Here is a 17,716-nt window from a genome sequence, read left to right as displayed (position 1 = left end):
ACATTTGGTTCACATTCAGATGTTTCTTACCTGCCCAAGGGTCTCTACTTCCCTTGCTCGGCTTCATCCATTTTCTTCCGCTGCCCCTTACGCCTGGAACGCTCTTCCTGAACATTTGCGAACTACAAATTTAATCACAGCTTTTAAAGCTCAGCTAAAAACTTTTCTTTTTCCTAAAGCTTTTAAAACTTGATTTTGCTCTGACTTTTATACTGCCTGTTTGGTGCATTCTCTTCCCCTCCTTATTGTTTTATTATGACTTTATTAGAATGTAAGCCTATGCGGCAGGGTCCTGCTATTTATTGTTTTACTCTGTACAGCACCATGTATATTGATGGTGCTATATAAATAAATAAATAAATAAATAAATAATAATAATAATAATAGTATTTGCAACTGCAAAATTAGGTAGGTTTGCATTAAAATGCAAACTGAACAAATTTCTCCTCCAATCCTACTCTCATAGGGCTTGTTTTAAATGTTAAATATTCCAGTCCTCCCCAGAAGCGGCTTAGAACTGTAACAGCATCTAGGATGACCAGTGCACTGCAGGATCTACACTAGTGCTTTATAGTGGTACTGAAATGCACTGCCAACTGTTGGGGCCCATGACACATCTACACCAAGCAGGATATAACACTATGAAAGCGGTATATGGTCTTGTGTCAATGGGCCCCAACAGTTGTCAATGGACTTCAATACCGCTATAAAGCAGTCATGTGGCTCCTGCCTTTTATATACCACTTTTATAGTGGAATATCCTACTTGGTGTAGATGAGCCCACTGCAACAGGGAAGGAATCCCCCCACCCAGCCTGTACATGTATCTATAGGTGGAGACGTTACTCAATCCATGCATCTCTTGGATGTCAGAGCTAGAAAAGGCCTAGATTTTGGGTATGTCCTGGGACTGGCCCAGCCCTGACTGATGGGACTTGAGGCAGACTTGCAACAGGGACATTTCTCAGGCCTTGCTATAATTAGCCGAGACTGCAGAAAAAGTGGGGTGAAAGGCTCCCAAGATCCCCTGTGCGTCATGGGGATGATCCCGGGGATTGCCCCAGGCTATCGCCCTGTCTAGCTATGGCCTCCAGGAAGTGTGCAATCCCCTGGCACATCATTAGCAATTCCCCTTGCCAAGCAGCACCCAGCAAACACGCAGGGTGAACTCCATGAGTTCTTCATTCCCTAACCGAGGATTCTCCTTTAGTACTAGCCAATTAGAATGGTGGTAAAAAAATAAAAATACAATACCTTCCCCATCCTGTCCCCTCCACATGCCCCAAATCAAGAAAAACGAATGACTGAATTTCAGGTCTTTTCCCACTTTGGTTTTATTTTCATTTGCAAAACGTTGAGGAAGACAAAGACCATGGAAATGGGAAATGATCAGCTCCATGGTAGGTTATATACATGCAAATAATGAAGAGGCCCAGTGGCTTCCCATGCTGAGTTGTCACGTGAGATTCATTAGAGGAGCATCTTCATCATCAAGAGGCCGGAGAGAGCCAAGAGAAGAGAAGCCATTTGCGGTGGGGCCTTGCTACACTCCAGCTTTGTAATTGTGTCTCCAGGTGTTCCCACTTTTCCCATTTGTTTTTTCATTTTTTCACAATCAGCCTTGATACCACAAGACTTTGAAAATGTAGTCACTGGATGGTGGGGCAAGGGGAGAAAGAAAGAAAGAGATTTGTGAGACAAATTAAATCATCCGACTATCCCCTACATTCGAATGAAATTTGAAAATTGTTGTTCTTGTTATTATTATTTATTTATTTATTTATTTATATAGCACTATCAATGTACATGATGCTGTACAGAGTAAAACAATAAAATAGCAAAACCCTGCCGCATAGGCTTACATTCCAATAGAATCATAATAAAACAATAAGAAGGGGAAGAGAATGCACCAAACAGGCACAGGGTAGAGTAAAACTAACAGTATAAAGGAAAGGAAAGGAACCTCTCATGCAAGCACTGAGTCATTACTGACTCTTGGAGGGACGCCAGCTTTCGCTGACATTTTCTTGGCAGGCCTTATAGCGGGGTGGTTTGCCGTTGCCTTCCCCGGCCGTGATTACCTTTCCCCCAGCTAACTGGGTACTCATTTTACCGACCTTGGGAGGATGGAAGGCTGAGTCGACCCAAGCCAGCTGCCTGAAACAAGCTTCCGCTGGGATCGAACTCAGGCCGTGGGGAGAGTTTCAGCTGCAAAAACTGCTGCTTTACCGCTCTGCGCCACACGAGGCTCGCTAACAGTATAAAAGTCAGATCAAAATCAAGTTCTAAAAGCTTCAGAAAACAGGAAAGTTTTTAGCTGAGCTTTAAAAACTGCGATTGAACTTGTAGTTCGCAAATGTTCTGGAAGAGCGTTCCAGGCATCAGGAGCAGCGGAAGAAAATGGACGAAGCCGAGAAAGGGAAGTAGAGACCCTTGGGCAGGTAAGAAACATGGCATCTGAGGAGCGAAGAGCACGAGCGGGGCAATAGTGTGAGATGAGAGAGGAAAGATAGGCAGGAGCTAGACTGTGAAAAGCTTTGTAGGTCAGCAGGAGAAGTTTACATTGGACTCTGAGGTGAATTGGAAGCCAATGAAGAGATTTCAGAAGTGGAGTAACATTTACGTAATATTTACATAGTCTTGTCGTATTGGTGGGTTTTCAATCTTTTCTCCAAAATGGGTAAAAGTCAGAGAGGTCCGCCTGGTGCCTACACTGTACTCCTTTCGTCACCAGCTGGAGACCTTTTTATTCTCTCAGTATTTTAACACTTAATTTTAACTTAAATTTAATTTTTACTGTTCTAACTCTGTATTTTAATCTTATATCCATTTTGCTGCGTGTTTTTATCCTGGTTGTGCTTTTTATACTGTATTTGTGCTTTTAACCTGTCGGTTGTTTTATTATGGTTTTAATTTTTGTGAACCGCCCAGAGAGCTTCGGCTATTGGGCGGTGTAAAAATGTAACAAATAAATAAATAAATAAACAAACAAACAAAAATAGCGATCCTGATCAAATATACATTTTCTCTTCCCACCCCCCAAAATCTACTTCTATAAAGGCTGCAGCAAAATCTAGCTGTTGCAAAATAGATCTTCCAAGGAGAGAGGAACATTAATCAAATATTTGGCTCTTCCCCTGCCCCCACTGAAAAATGCATTGAAATGTGTGCTAACATTGATTATAAACAGAAGCATTAAATGCAGAAGAGATCTATTCAACTGTCTACAGTAAAACTCGCAAGAAGTGATGGCCACCAATTCGGATGGCTTTAAAGGGGGATTGGGCAAATTCAGGGAGGAGAAGGTCATCAATGGCTACTAGTCCCAATGGCCGTATCCTACCTCCAGGATCAGAGGCAGAATGCCTCTGTACAACAGTCCTTAGGGAACATAAGAACATAATGGTTGGTCACTGGTACATCTAGGGGTGATCACATTACACCAGTCTTAAAATCTCTTCACTGGCTGCCAATTAGTTTCCAGGCGAAGTATAAAGTGTTGGTTATTACCTTTAAAGCCCTACATGGTTTGGGTCCAGGCTACCTGCGGGATCGCCTTCTCCCGTACAATCCGCCCCACACACTCAGGTCCTCTGGAAAGAATCTACTTCAGTCAGCAAAGTCTAGGCTGACAACCATTACCCAGAGGACCTTCTCTTCTGCTGCTCCCAGACTGTGGAATGGCCTGCCGGAGGAGACTCGTCAGCTTGACAGTCTTTTAGCATTCAAGAAAGCTATCAAGACTGATCTCTTCCGGCAGGCCTATCCAGTAGAATTTTAGGATACTTTTAGTATGCTTTTAGGATGTTTTTAGGACATTTTTAACAGTGTATACTATGTTTTTAATCAGTATTTTATGCTTGCTGTTGTTCCCCGCCTCGATCCAATCGGAGAGGCGGGTAAGAAAATTATTATTATTATTATTATTATTATTATTATTATTATTATTATTGCCATGCTGGATCAGAACAAGGGTCCATCTAGTCCAGCACTCTATTTGTGTGAACAGAGTGGCCAACCAGCCGTTGGCCAGGGACAAATATACAGGACATGGGTGCAACAGCACCCTCCCACCCATGTTCCCCAGCAACTGGTGCACACAGGCTTACTGCCTCCAATACTGGAGATAGCACACAACCATCAGGGCTAGTAGCCATTGATACATGTGTTCAGTTTCTTTTCTTTTATTTTATTTTTAATCTAAAGCGGAACATCATGGGAGGTTGCCAGAGGCTTTGCAGAGGTGTCGAAAAGTTAACTTGGGGTGGGGGAGATAGATAATTTGAGAGTGCCTGTTGAGGATTGTTTGGGTATGGATTTCAAGCTTCATCACAGATTTGCGTTTCTTCTGGATAGCCCGTTAGGGGATGTGAATAAGCAAGGCAGAAGCAAGGGAGAAACAGCATTTTCTTATCTCTTCACCCATTATATTTTACTGATTTCCTCCTTTTGGAAGAAATGCGAGGGGATGTGGTCTATTCCAGTTCCATAGCTGGTGTAGATCAAGACAGGCCTAGGGACCAGGAGAGCTGTGTATCCTTCAAATCCACACCCTGTCCTAGCACAGCCACTGCCACACCACCAACTAGCCTCTGAAAGGGCCAGTTGCAAAGGTCTCCATGGGTGCTCAGAAGGGGCACCTGAGGCTGGATCACCTCTGAGCACACAGCTCCTCTCTTCAGACTTGGATGGAGCATTTCAATCAATCCAATGGCTCCTGAGAGGCTCTCCTGAGCAGGGCCAGCATCAAGGGTAGGGATAATGGGCCATCTGCCAATGGCTCACAACCCAACAGGGGCCCACCAACACAGGACTCCTGGAGTTGCCCCTCCTCTTCACCATTGCTACCTGCTTCTGGTCCACCTGCCTCTCCCACTGGCCCAGGCAACATTGGGGTGAGAATGAGGAACCAGGGGAGCCAGCCCGTGCTTTCTCCCCAGCTCTCTTCCTGTCAAGTAAGTGGTTGTAATGATGAAAAACGGACCTGGTAACAAGGGCAGGGAGAAGGTAGGCTCACCGAGGGAGCGTGGGCCCACTTGGAGCGCCGACGGACCCTCAAAAACCTGCAGCCAGCATCGGATGGCTTAAATGTACCTTCACTTCTAACTTTTCAGTCCCTTTCGTATATGAATTTGCCTCGCTCAAATGTTTCATCTCACATTATTTCCAACTTTAACTTCGGGCTTTGCTAGACCTGCCGGGATAAGCCGGCAGGGAGGCGGGGCGATGGCGCGCTGATGTTAGCGCGCGCTGCCCGGGCTTCCAGACGCGGGACGCGCAGGGACGTCGGGATCCCTGCAGCGTCCACCATTTTATTTATTTTTTAAGTTTAAAGGGGCCATGTGTGGCCCGAAGACTGCGGAGAAGGTAAGTCTGTTTTTTTTTAAAAAAATGAAGCCCCCCCCTCCCTGTCCCCGGCCTTGCCCTGGCAGCACCGCTCGCCTGCTTGTTTAGGCTGCGGCACCCAGCTCTCTCTCTCTCCCCCACCCTCCCCCCGATGCCTGCCCTCCCCCCCCATCCTGCCGGGTCTGGCCTTCCCCCTGCCCCTCTCTTCCCCCCCCCCCGGGCCGATGGGCACAGCACTCGTATGAGCGCTGTGCCAGGTCCGTGGCTTTTCACGGCTACTCGCGAGTAAGCAAGTAGCCGCAAAAAGCCATGGACCTTCCTAGACGTTTATGGCGTGTTAGAGGCGATCTGAGCATGGCTTGACCCCGGATTCCCCTGTGCGTCATCTGGATGCACAGCAGGGAAACCGGGTCTCAAAGCGCGCTAAGGCCTCGTCTAGGAAGGCCCTTGGTTGTTGTTGTTGCAGCGTAAACTGGCTGCCAGGAGGGTAGGGTGTTATGGGGTGGGGTGAGGGACTTCACTCCCTCCTCTATGGATGTAACTTGGGCCTGCAAACGAATTGGGTCTGCCTTCTTGGAAAGCTGCTCCGAGGTTGGCAATACTGGTTTTGAAGGACCAATGCCCTAACTCACGGTAACACAGAAGCTTCAAGTGATTGTGTCACTTCTAGGGTGACCATATGAAAAGGAGGACAGGGCTCCTGTATCTTTAACAGTTGCATAGAAAAGGGAATTTCAGCAGGGGTCATTTGTATTCATGTCACACATTGTGAAATTTCCTCTTCATCACAACAGTTAAAGCTGCAGGAGCTATACTGCAGCTATACTAGAGTGACCGGATTTAAAAGAGGGCAGGGCACCTGCAGCTTTAACTGTTGGATGAAGAGGAAATTTCCCCAGGTTCTCCATATATACAAATGACACCTGCTGAAATTCCATTTTCAATACACCTGTTAAAGATACAGGAGCCCTGTCCTCCTTTTCATCTGGTCACCATAGTCACTTCTATTCACTGGCTTGGAAGAGCTTACTCACCAGGTCCTATTTCAGTCACCATAGTGATACAGGTATCAGCGCCGGAAGGACAATTCTTCTTAGGAGAGTTGCACGCAGTGGAGCCAACCTGACTGCAGATTTCACATTGCAAAGAGGCACCTGAAGGACAGAAGAAAAACATGTCAAAATACTTATGACATGGACAGATTTCTCAATGATCGCATCCGTTTATTTTAATCGTACATATATCCTGCCTTTAAATATAACATTTGCCCACCCACCCCAAGGAAGCCAGAGAATAAAAATGATGACAACAACAACAATGTAATTAAAATAACATTGAACTACACGCTGCCTTGGAAAGGGCAGGAGGAATGTGGCGCACTGGCTCCTTTAAACCAGTTGTGTCTATTTCACATCACTAGGAAACTGTGGCCATATTGGAGAGCTCTTTCCAATGGCACTACATTGCCGCCATCAATTATCGTCATGTCATTCTTCATGCTGACGATCTCATTATTCCTTCCGAACAACACTACAATTCTGCCTCTGGTGTAAGTTACCCATATTAGGCTAACATGCAGATTTGTGTTTTCATTCGTTGCAGAATTTGCCCTAGAGCAGCCTTCCTCAACCTGGGGCGCTCCAGATGTGTTGGACTGCATCTCCCAGAATGCCCCAGCCAGCTGACTCGGGCATTCTGGGAGTTGTAGTCCAACACATCTGGAGCGCCCCAGGTTGAGGAAGGCTGCCCTAGAGGGTCTACAGTTGGCTTCTTCTACTCTTTTGCAGAAATAATATTGGTTCAGCTAGTGATGAACTGTGCAGAGCAGTATATGCCTACTCCTCACCATCTCATGCACTGAAAATTTTATTTAGCCCCCCCCCCTTATTTTGTCTTAGATCTCAACAGGCATTTCCCAAACACTCTCAAGTGTGTCTTTGTATCCATAAGGACTAGAAACCTGACTTTTTTTCACTCAGTGAAAGCTGTGCTCAATCCTGTGAAATTTCAGCATCTACACAGACCAGAAAGGAGGAGGTCATGGCTAGCTGTAGTTGGTCTTTCTGTCCTAACATCCACTCTCGTGGCTGAATATGTGGCCCGTTAATATTACCATCCTCCATATTCTTTAACGGTGCTTAAGAACATGAGAAGAGCCATGCTGGATCAGACCATGATCCATCTAGTCCAGCGTTCTGTTGACACAATGACCGAGCAGCTTCTCATGGAAAACCTACAGCCAGGACATGAATGCAACAGCACTCTCCCACCCATGGTCCCCAGCACCTGATGTACATGTGGAGGTAGCATTGAGCCATGAGGACTAGTAGCCAGTGATAGCTTTCTCCTCCCGGAGTTTATCCAACCCCCTTTTAAAGCCATCCACAGTCATGTCCATCACTACGTCTTGTGGTGGCAAATTCCATAGTTTAAGAACCGTGTGAAGAACTACTTCCTTTTATCTCTCCTGAATCTTTCACCATTCAGCTTCATGGGATGACTTTGGGTTCTAGTATTATGAGAGAGGGATAAAAATGTTCCCCATCCACTTTCTCCACACCATGCCGGATTTTGTACACCTTTTTCATGTCTCCCTTTACTTGTCTCTCTTTTTTTCTTTTCTTTTTTTGCTTCTGTTCAAATGCCCAGTAAGATCCCCGGGGCTTAATTTGAGTTAGGGCTCAGAAGGGACTGCCACTAGATCCTGCTTACAGTTACCTGCCTCGGAAAATAAGAATAGAGCTTGGGAATGAGAAGGTCTCTTTTGACTCAGATCTTTTGACTAGATGGCCTTTGGTCATTTCCAATATTATGCATGCTTTCAGCAAACTAGCCTTCTCCAGCTTTGAGGATTAATAGCTTGGATTTGTTTGTTGTTTGGAACAGCCAAGCAATGCCAAATGATGCCAATTTGGATCCCCTTGGGCTCATTGTCCCAAGACAACAACCCCCTCCCTTACAGAGTGGTTAGTACTCTCTACCTCTGGCCAGAAGCACGGAGAAGACCATGAGTCCCAGGAGAGCCTGCATGTTGATGATCAATGCACTGTGTGATTGAAGTCTCTCTGCAAGGAAGGAAAATTATGTTGTTAACTAGAAGAAGAAGAAGAAGAAGAAGAAGAAGAAGAAGAAGAAGAAGAAGAAGAAGAAGAAGAAGAAGAGGTGTAAAACAGATTTATGTAGGAAATAGCATCAATTCCAAGAAACAATAGACCATGTACCAGAAGGATGTAAAATTCTGGCAGGAATGGACAAGGCAGCTGTAAAAATAATTCACCAACAACTGGCCATCAGATTCAACCACATCAAACAACCTGAGCCGTATTATACATACTCACCCGAAACAATCTTGGAAAATGCAGATCATAAATATACTGGGACAGAACAATTCATACAGACAAAATAATAACCTGCAACTGACCAGACATCAGTTATAGACAAAAAAAAAGGGGGGGACACTTACTTCATCAACATAGCAATAGCTAATGAAAAAAATGTTGTAGAAAAGGAAGAGGAAAAGAGAGAAAAAATATACACCATTGGCTATTGAAGCTAAAGAACTATGGTAACAGGAAAAGGTCACAATTATCCCATTAATCACATCAGTCACTGGCATCGCATAAAAAAAAACTATACAGAAAACCTTCAGAAACTGGGCCTACCAAAATACATCCACACCAACATCCAGAAAGCAGTCATACTTAAAATATGCTCAATAGCCAGAAAATTCCTGAATCAGTAAAAAACAGCAAGACTTGGCAACGCCCATCATGTCTGCTGTGAGTGAGAAAAAAGAGATTATAATAATTTCAGAAAGGAACCATGCATAAAATCATAGAGTTGAAAAGGGCCAAAAAGGTCTTGTAATTTTGCCGATGCAGGAAATCCACCATTACAGCATCCCTGATAGGAGGCCATCCCACTTGTGCTTAAAAATGATTGGAAAGGGTGTGGTCAGATGGATTCATACTTTCATCTTTGATTGGAATGTTCTACAGTGCAGGAGTTTTGGAAAGACGATTGCTGATTACTGTCAGGAATTTCTTCATCATCATTTTGAACTTAATGATCCTGATTTATTTCGTACGTTGAAGCTCTTCAAACTTTGGGAATAAATTCAAACAAAGTCCACTTGCCTATATTATCTCTAACTAATACACACATACACACAAAATAACACATATTCACACATGTTCCTTTTACATGCTGCATTTTTACTCTTTCATTAGGTATTGAGCTCCTACTTATGACATTTTACTATAGATGGTCTATAAGAATATTGATTATACACTAAGAATGATAGTGAATTCCCTTGGTTGTTTTTTGTTTTTTTTAGTGATCTTGATTTATTATTAGGTATGTTCTTCTTGCTGTTGTTGCCTTTATTTTGTTAACTTTACTTCAAAATAACAACATTTCATGTGGAAAAACTTACAGCGAAGGAAAATCCCCCACCTTCCAAAGCCTTCTGTTCCAAATTTGAATGCCTCATACCATTTCCTACTTTTTAGTTACAAGTTAGCCAATCTGGCACTCTCCAGACATTTTGGAATCCAAGCCCCATAATCCCTAAGTACTGGTCATGCTAACTGGGGCTTATGGGGGTTGTAGTCTAAAATATCCAGAGGGTACTAGGTTATCTACTACCACTGCTATAGTCGAAATCCCTCTTGAATCTATCAGTACAGGTCCTGCCCTCTGGCATATTTATGTCTGCTTATCCCTGGTCCTGCAGAATAGGAAATATTATCTGTAAAATTAACAGTAAATTACTCCAGCAATTTGAAACAGCCTCTGAGCATGCACACATGACTGCTGAGTAGGCACAATCATTTTTAGCACATCTAGGCCCAAGTGTCATGTCTAATTCTACTGCCCCTGTTTTAGGAGAAGATGTTTCAGAACTAGAAGATATAGTGTCAGACACCAGGCAGCCTGTACCAGTGGGGGAGGAAGCTTCCCAGCTGGGAGTCAGCCCTCTCCAGAGCTTATCTCCTCAAGGCCAAATCTTACACACTCCGTGGGAAGTGAGGTTTCTTCCGGAGGTGAGCATCCTGACAAGCTAGCTGAGGCTAGGGTCTGCTGGAAGCTCAAATGCACGGGGCGGAAGGAAGGTGTGAGAAAGTCAGTTTGATTATGCCAGAACCTGCCTCCGCACCAGGCGTTTGAGAAGTGGCTTCCTATTCTTCTTGAGCAGATAATTCTCTTGCTTAGTTTGCATAGTTTTGCCTAAGGGGACATTTCCAAGAGATTAGACTCTCTTCAGGTAGAAGAGATGTTTGTTGCTTAATAAAAGCTTTGTGGATTACTTAGCAAGCCGCGTCATTTGCCTCCCCTCAAAAGCAGGAGTTTTCTGAGAAACATGACAGCAAGGAACTTGGTGGGTCCACATGTTTTGGAGCACCGCTCCCATGAATACCAGCCAGCAGAGCCAACGGTTGGGAATTATGGGAGCTGAAGTCCAAAGACCCGGAGGACACCAGGTTTCCTACCCCTGGGGAATCAGGTCCTTCAGGTGAAAGGATGTCACTCGCAGGCTGCTGCAGCCTTCATTTGTCAAATAATGTCCTGGATGAGGAGAAATCTGAAAAGAACTGTAAAACAAACAGCAGGCTAAGGGGAACTATTATAAATTTTATGGATTGCAATTACTTGAAATCAAGGATAGAAACCTGTGGGATATCTTGCCTCCCTATTTGTAAAGGCTGGATTGCAAAATGTCATTTCTAGGTAGTAACTACTGGGATTCATAAGTGATTACAAAATGACCCAATCCCAGAATAAACTCCTAGTTTTCTGGATATTTGGATTGCATGTGTAAATCTTTTCACATCCCTCCTGCCTGTGGGCAGTGCTAAGCATTTGGCTGCAATGGCAAAATAGGCAGAGATGGTTTAGAAAAGCAAGGGGGTGCAGAGTTTCAAATATTTGAACTTCCCCAATCTGATGTTTCTCTCATTTCAATCCCTTCCATCCCAACTCTCTGCAACACACCCACTTCCCCAACCTGATGCCCTCTGGATGTTTTGGACTACAACTCCCATCATCTCTGACCATTGGCCATGCTGGCTGTTGATAATTCAGGGCACATTCAGGATAGTTGCTTTGGCGGATGTATCAAAAAGTTTGGGCACAAGGGGATTAGATATGGGCTATTGTGATGCTCTCTGGGTGGGGCTGCCCTTGAAGCTGGTTAGTGCAGAACGCTGCAGCCAGGCTGTTGAATAGAGCATCTTGCCATGTAGACTAAACATCTGTTCTGAAATACTGGCTACCAACTTGGCAGAGAGCCGGATTCAAGGTAATAATAATAATAATAATAATAATAATAATAATAATAATAATCAACTTGGGACCAGGTTACCTGAAAGAGAGTCTCCCTTTATATACACCCTTTAGATCACTACAGTCTTATGAGGAGGCCAGGCTGTCCATGCCACACCCTGCAGAATCCAATGTGGCAGGGCCTTCTCTGTGGTGGCACCTTCCTTCTGGAATAACCTCCCCTCTGGCACTGATGATCATGTGCTTTTGACCATTACCAAAAATGTCCTTTAGCCTGGATTTTCTCAACAATTTGCTGATCTCAATGCTGTTATAATAGTGTGTTGTTTTGTAATAAACTGGGACGTGGTATATAAATGGACTTAAATAAATAAATAAAGTCTGCACTGGCATTCTGCTGCACCCAGATGCCTGCTTTCTTGCCTGTCTTCCAACCCCAACCCCAAATTCAAATCGGCTTTGAATGACCGGATTGAAAAAGTAACGTATACAAGTTATATTAACATGTACAGAGCAACAATGTGCATATACAAAGACATATAGAACAGTGTTATCATCCATGCTGAGCAAATAAAAAGCAAATTTACTGAGCTTTCAGCTGAACTGCATGAGAATTTTTCTTGACAAATTTCCAGTCATTACAGGAATGGTTTCAGCTTAACTGTAAGGTGTATAAAACAGATGGCCTGTGTCAGAAAACTGAGATAACAAAAGTGCAATCAGTTCTCTCTGAATATGTCAACAGAAATTGCAGTATAATAAAACATATATTGCAATCAATCTTCTAGGACAGGGTTGGGGAGCTTCCATTTAGGGATAGACAAAACCCCACTTTCTCTTTTCCCTTTCTTCTCAGAGGGTACTAGAATGGCACCCTACTCCCTCCTTCCCTCCCTCTCTTGAGGCAATATTCACCCTGCCAATCAACAAGACCATGAGAAGAGCAGGAGTCATCATGGATGAGATGGGGAGAAGTAACCAGAAGGCTCAGACTCACAAGCAATTGAATGAGGAGTGACAGCACTCTGAAGAGGTGTGCTGAGATGGCATCCCTGATCTGGAGTCCCTGTTTTGCCTTGCTCCCAGGACTCTTGGTGCGAAGCTTGGTTAGACGCCCATAAGACTCCAATGTCTTAGGGTTCATCTACACCAAGCAGGATATTCCACTATGAAAGTGGTATGAAAGTGGTATATAAGATGCAGGAGCCACACTACTGCTTTATAGCAGTATTGAAGTGCACTGACAACTGTTGGGTCCCATTGACACATACCATATACCACTGTCATACCACTTTCATAGTGCAATATCCTGCTTGGTGTAGAGGCGTCATGGGCCCCAACAGTTGTCACTGCACTTCAGTACCACTCTAAAGCAGTAGTGTGGCTCCTGCCTTTTATATACCACTTTCATAGTGGAATATCCTGCTCAGTGTAGATGAGCCCTTAGATTAAGATGGTTATAAGTACAATTCAAAGAGACTCTTCATATATGGAAATTCGTCCCATCTTCCTTTACATTGCCTTGCTGCTGCTGCTGCTTCTATTGCTGCTTCTGTTTCTTCTTCTGCTTCTGCTTTTCCTTCTCCAGTCTCTTTGGCACTTGGATTTTTTCTCCTCCATCACAACCAGCCAAGAATATACTCTATTCAATGAGCATTTAGGAAACTTGTGTATTATTGTCCATTCCCCACATCTCTGAGCATTAGTTGGCCAAGACCAGACATTTACAAGTTCTGGAGATGTTTCTGCCTGATCTTTTTATTTATTTCCATACACCCATAGATAGTCCTAGACTGTGAGGCAGCATCAGTTTCCCCCACCCAAAGACAAAACAAAACAAAACAGCATAACCTTAGAGCCAGCCAAGGCTGCTTCTTTTCAGCCAACCATAAAACTTCCAAGCTGGTTCTTTGTGAGCGCCACTGAAAAGTGCCTCGCTGTTTCTCCTGAGCCCGACCCAAGCAGCTGAGGAGAGATCAGTAGTTAGCAGCTACAAACCATCCAAGCTCTACTAGAGTCTAGACTGATGGTCAACTCCTCCCTTGTCACAGCACCAATACCATTCCCAATTTAGCACGTTGGTAACAAGAAGCTGATCAACTCCCTAATTCAGCAGTACAGTAGCCTTCTGTTGCACTCAACGAAACGACAATTCAGAGACAAATAAGGGTCAATGGAACCATGCCCTGAATTTTCACAAGTAGCATAAGGTTTGGACACTATGAGCTCACACAGACTTCCATCTCAAGCAGCTCAAGATACTTACCGTTAGCAACTGGCAAGGGAGCAGAGGGTAAGAAGAACCAATTCCAGATGTTGTCAAGTGCTGGGATCAGAGCTCATTTGCAGCCCTTGATGGCAATAACACTGCTGCCTCTGTCTGATGTAGCTTGAGAAGTTTGGGAGGTGAAAACAGAGATACATTTGATGCTCCACCCCAGAACAGGGGTGGAGCATCATAAGAAGAACCTCACCCTCATCCTGCCTCCACTCGGAGGGACTTGAGCCAAGTCGCAACACTATTATGGCAGCATCCCAAAGAAGGCCTCACCTAGAAATCAATCCATTCCTCTATTTCTGGCATGATATTAAGCAAATCCATGAAAGATCAGAAGAAGTGTCAAGATTTGGGTGCAGGCCCCCGATGAGAAAAGGCTGGTGACTCCTGGAAGGTATGCAGAAGCAGCAGCCTCCCTTCCAGCCAGATGCTTTGGATCCTTTGTTCAGTGTCACAGGAGAGGCTGCTGTCTTTTCTGCTCTGCAAAAAAAGGTCTCCTACTGTCCTGCTGCTGCTTGCAACAAGGCATCCACAGGTGTGGTGCCGCAGCCTGTTCTGAAACGATTCTGCTATGGATGCTCACAGCACCACAGGACAATTCAATCTGCCTAAAAGCCTGGTCCGTTCGAGCAACCATTCATCTGTATTTCTATCCTCCCCTGCCAGAGCATGGTACAGCCCACCCAGATGTGTAAAAGAAAGGCACGTGCAGTATATATCACGGTCGCCTATCACTCTCCCCACTCATTTGCTCAGTTTGGAGCGTTGTTTTGTGGCAGCAGGGGAGGGAACGTGACTTTGCTATCCGCAGAGGCTTTTCTTGGCTTCCAAGGCAGGCAGCCTGTGTCAAGAATGCAGGATCAGGGCTGAGAGGGTGGGAGAGGCCCCAGCTAAATTTAAACTGCATGGCCCATTAAGGTCCTGAAAACGGGTACTGGACGAAATAAAAAAGCTGGCTGTTCCACAGCTACAAAACTCCCAGGCCGTACTGTCTCCTGGGGGAAGCTGTTCCATTTTGATGTAAACCTCCTTCTGTGTGATTGCCTGTGAGCACCATCACTGCCCCTTGCTCAGCCTGCACACGTATAAATGGATAGAGAGGGCAAAAGCACCATAGAGGCCAGTATTCTTTCCTGGAAAGGGGGAAAGTCATTTAGCAGGCTGGCGGGAAGAACTTCCTCCCACCCTGGGAAGTGGAGAGTGTGGAACCACATGTACGGATGTGCAAAACAGCAAAAACAGGAGCTTGTCAAGGTTCCTTGAATTCCACCGGAAGCTTCTTTCTACTTGTTTCTAGGGGTGTGCACGGACCCCCCGCTCCGCTTCACTTGCAGATCCGCCATTTTCCGGATCGGGCCGCTCCGCCCCGCCCCCGCTCCGCCCACTTCCGCTCCGCTCCGCCCGGAGCTCCAGATCCGGATCCGGAGCTCCGTTTCCCCCCCCCATAGGCTTGCATTGAAAGCTAAAAAAATATACAACTTTTTTTCTGTTCAAGTTAGAAACCTCATGTTTGGCACCATGACACCTCATGGGGATATACACACGCACGCCAAGTTTCAAAGCAATCCCATCATCCCCTGATTTTTGGCGAATTTTTGAAAATCGGGCACCCCACACACAACATCCCTGCGAGGTGGGCAGGGGAGGAGGGAGGGAAGGCAGGCAGGCATGCAGCTGGCATTTCTGGGGGCATAAGGAAGTGAGCCAAGGATAAGCCAGTAATGCATATAAAATGGAATAAATCAATAAATAAACAAAGGAGGGGTGGAATTAAAAGCAGCAGTGTTGCTGAATAAACAGCAAGAAGATTTTTTTTAAAAAGGCTATATCTATCTTTTACCAGCAATAGGGGGACGTGCCCGGGGGAGGGGGAAGCAGCTGCCAGTTCAACTCAAGACAGCCACCAACAGCTCTGAGATTAAGAAGTAAACGCTCACTTCAACTCATAACAGGCATCGCTCCACCACTAAAAAGTGAGCATTCACTTCAACTCATGATAGGCATTGCTCCACCGTTTTACTCTCTTTGGAAGGCTCTAATGGCCTTCCAGTGCAGGAGAGAGTGGGGGCACGTCCACAATGAGATGCCCTAGGGGAGCTCATCCCCTTGCACCACATCGATTCAGTTGTTCCCCAAAGTTAGGGTGGGGAGCAGTGCTGTGTTTCTATCTCTTATTCTTGGCTTAGTATATGATTTCAGGTTGTGTTTGTGCATTTGGTGGGGCTACTGTGTTAAAAAACACGGGGAAAAGCCCGTTCAGATGAAGAAAGAGAAGTTTCCCAGAATCCCAAGTTACCTGTTTTGCCTATGCCCTCCTCTAACTTTGGGATCATCATGACCGGGAGCTGACTCTGCCCCTCAGCCCTTTGAAAAAGGTATTTTTCCCGCCGATTTTTAAAAAACTTCTAGCGCGCGACCCAGACAACGCAGAAAGTTGAGAGTAGTCTCAAAATGACCCGCATCCACGACTCTCTGTGCACAAGAATTTTCAGAATGATAGCTTAAAAACCAACCCAGTTATGCCCGAGTCTTTCCCTCAATGCAATCCTATGGGCGAAAAGCCGAAAACGCCGTTTGAGCCGCGCGGTTGACCCGATTTTCACAAAAATATAGCACGCGACCCAGACAACGCAGTGAGGTGAGAGTGGTCTCAAAATGACCCCCATCCACGACTCTCTGTGCACAAGAATTTTCAGAACGATAGCTTAAAAACCAACCCAGTTATGCCCGAGTCTTTCCCTCAATGCAATCCTATGGGCGAAAAGCCGAAAACGCCGTTTGAGCCGCGCGGTTGACCCGATTTTCACAAAAATACAGCACGCGACCCAGACAACGCAGAGAGGTGAGAGTGGTCTCAAAATGACCCCCATCCACGACTCTCTGAGCACAAGAATTTCTAGAACGATAGCTTCAAAAAGAACGTAGTTATCCGCGATTATTTGCCGCAATGCAATCCTATGGTGAAATGTTTTCAAGATGGCGACTGGAGCGCTCCGCCTGAACTAGGAGCTCCGAAAAATGGGCGCTTCTCTTTGCCTTGCTTCTAGGGGGTCCGCGGTCCGCTCCTACTCCGCCTCTGGGTAAGGCGGAGCAGGCCAATCCGCTACTGCTTCTACGCTCCTAATCAGAGCGGATCACACCCCTACTTGTTTCCATATCAGATTGCGAAATATGGTATTGCGCAGAGTAAAGAAGGAGGAACCATGCTCTGACCCATTACATTACATTGCATTAGCTTAGATATATGACGATGATGATGATGATGATGATGATGATTGATGATGATGATGAATATCAACAAAACTGTACAGAAAATACATCATATTAGCTTAGATATGACTGTGAGTGAAAAAGTATAGGGATGGATGGGCTTGCCACCACTGGGCCATTACACCTGCTATGTTACATGAACGGTCCCTTTACGGCAGCCGTTTACACAACGTTACTTTCACAGAAAAACCTGAGCTGCTATTTTGACACAAAATGGCGGTTCTCTGAGGGGGCTGGCGGCTTCCGGGTGCTCACGTACCATGTGGTGGTTCAGCAAACAAGTCTGGTCAGTGGGGGCAACTCAGCAAGCAGGATCCAGAAGTCTAAGCAGTTGGAGGCAGCTGGACAACCATCTGTCAGGGATGCTTTAGGGTGGATTCCTGCATTGAGCAGGGGGTTGGACTCGATGGCCTTGTAGGCCCCTTCCAACTCTGCTATTCTATGATTCTACGATTCTATGAGGTCTGGTCCACCAGACTCTGCCCCCATCCTCAGATGCCCTAAAAGAGAATATGTCTGGGGCGAGAACAGGAAGAAC

General features: G+C 45.3%; 1 protein-coding gene across 2 annotated transcripts in view; it reads right to left on the bottom strand.

Moving 5' to 3' along the window:
* Positions 1 to 1,308: 1,308 nt before the first annotated feature.
* LOC134408249 (phospholipase A2 inhibitor gamma subunit B-like) overlaps positions 1,309 to 17,716 on the bottom strand; it is a 41,244-nt gene continuing 24,836 nt past the window's right edge. For both annotated transcript variants that reach the window (XM_063140452.1, XM_063140451.1), the window contains exons 4-6: positions 8,327 to 8,410; positions 6,380 to 6,499; positions 1,309 to 1,651 (exon numbers count right to left, since the gene is read on the bottom strand). In XM_063140452.1, coding sequence (XP_062996522.1) covers positions 1,470 to 1,651; positions 6,380 to 6,499; positions 8,327 to 8,410 — 386 coding nt within the window. In that variant the 3' untranslated portion in view covers positions 1,309 to 1,469. The remainder of the gene's footprint in view (positions 1,652 to 6,379; positions 6,500 to 8,326; positions 8,411 to 17,716) is intronic.

Source organism: Elgaria multicarinata, chromosome 13 (assembly GCF_023053635.1).
Source record: "Elgaria multicarinata webbii isolate HBS135686 ecotype San Diego chromosome 13, rElgMul1.1.pri, whole genome shotgun sequence".
NCBI classification, from domain to species: Eukaryota; Metazoa; Chordata; class Lepidosauria; order Squamata; family Anguidae; genus Elgaria; species Elgaria multicarinata.
This window is presented reverse-complemented; position numbering and strand designations above follow the sequence as displayed.